Source organism: Spinacia oleracea, chromosome 2 (genome assembly GCF_020520425.1).
Source record: "Spinacia oleracea cultivar Varoflay chromosome 2, BTI_SOV_V1, whole genome shotgun sequence".
Classification (NCBI taxonomy): Eukaryota; Viridiplantae; Streptophyta; class Magnoliopsida; order Caryophyllales; family Amaranthaceae; genus Spinacia; species Spinacia oleracea.
Genome location: NC_079488.1, coordinates 20,171,916 through 20,173,636, shown reverse-complemented (window position 1 = coordinate 20,173,636; position 1,721 = coordinate 20,171,916). Strand labels below are relative to the sequence as shown.

Below are 1,721 nucleotides of genomic sequence, written 5' to 3'. Positions count from 1 at the left end.
TATTTAATTAGGGTCCGTTTGGTATTATATATTTTTGTTTCAGTTTTTTGTTTTGACAAAACTGAAAGCAAAAATATGAAAACCAAAAAACGTAGTTTCTAGTTTTTTGTTGTCGTTTTTCAAAACCAACATAAATACGTACTATAAGTATGACTATTTTAATTCATGAACAGAGCCAAAATCATATGAATTTGAAAACAAAAAACCCAAAAAATGAAAACTGGTAGTGATATCGAACGAGCATGTCCTCCGCTATTCTTTTTACTTGCACCATTTGATGTTTCATGATTTCCAGTATTTAGCCGTTTAATATCTCTAATTATATATTACCTAAAATTATAATTTTTTTTGATATTTTGAAAATATATATATTAAGACGAATCTAAAAAGACCGCATATAACTATATAATTTCATTATATATAAATAAATAAAAACTGATAAAAGAGAGTGTGATTGCAAGTGATGCAAGTAATAAAAAAAATATAATGAAGAACTAGATAAAATCCCATAGGCCCACAAAAATAAATAAAATAAATCTTCTTCCTTACCAAACTCCCACCTTGCTTTTTATAAATAACCCAAAATTCTCCCTCCAACTTCCTCATCTTCTTCTGAATAATAATCTCCAAGAAAAAAAACTCCATAATTACATTTTTGGTTCATTTTCTTTCCAAATTTTGTTTCTTTAAACAAAAACATTATGACAAAAGTAGGCAAACTTGGAAAATTACTCAAGAAAATGCAATCAATGGGAAGATCAACATCATTTAATAATAATCATCATTATGAGCATACAACTAGTCTAAGCAGAAGAAGCTCAACATCCTCATCAACCATTGTTGCTTCAAAGTACAACAACAACAACTCCTACGACGATGACTCCTCACCGGAACCCTTCTCCGCCACCAATCTTTGCCCGGTTTACGTCGGAAAGTCTCGCCGGAGATACTTGGTTAGCTCGGAAGTCCTTGACCACCCGCTTTTTCGAGAACTCATAGAGCGGTCGTCCTCCGCCGGCGGTGGCGGCGGCGAGGAGGTTTCTGTTGGGTGTGAGGTGGTGTTGTTTGAGCATATGCTTTGGATGCTTGAAAATGCTGACCCTCAACCTGAGTCCTTGGATGAGCTTGTTGACTTCTATGCTTGCTAAATTGCTAATTAAGCTAGAGTTCATTAATATATTGTGATTTTGTTAAAAAATATGAGAGGTAATTACATTGTCTTTATTTAATTTTACTATATTTTTGATTTTTTTTAGAGAGCTTGTAATTTTTTCTCACCCTTAACATATAGTACTATATATATGTACTTCTTGTACAATTATATATAGGAAATGTGAATTATAAGATAATATGGGTGAATGGTGAAATTGCATTTGATTGACATTAAATTTTAATTACATTTGTCCAAAAATAGGAACTTTTTTTGTTCTTGACATTGCAATTATTATTAGTATATTTAATTTGTATGTATAGTATAATCCAGCTTTCCTTATACGAGTGAACCATAAAAACAATATTCATCACAAAGAAAATACAAGTTATTAGATTTAAAGTTTGTGGTTATATTTTTTTAATATTTAGGAAAGTAGACAAACTTAACCCAAAATATTGAAGCCACAACTACCATTTTTGGGGGAGTTGTCTAATATGTAGGGACCAAGAGAAACATTTGTTGATTTGGTGAGAAATGGTGGGCAAACCCCTTGATGCATGGGATAAGT

The 1,721-nt window shown here is 31.6% G+C and overlaps 1 protein-coding gene across 1 annotated transcript; it reads left to right on the top strand.

The window, feature by feature from the left end:
• The first annotated feature begins 570 nt into the window (after positions 1-570).
• On the top strand, positions 571-1,455 carry LOC110788869 (auxin-responsive protein SAUR78-like). Its single transcript, XM_021993501.2, has one exon. It carries the CDS (start codon positions 702-704, stop codon positions 1,146-1,148), a length of 447 nt encoding a protein of 148 aa, XP_021849193.2. The 5' UTR covers positions 571-701; the 3' UTR covers positions 1,149-1,455.
• The last annotated feature ends 266 nt before the right edge of the window (positions 1,456-1,721 follow it).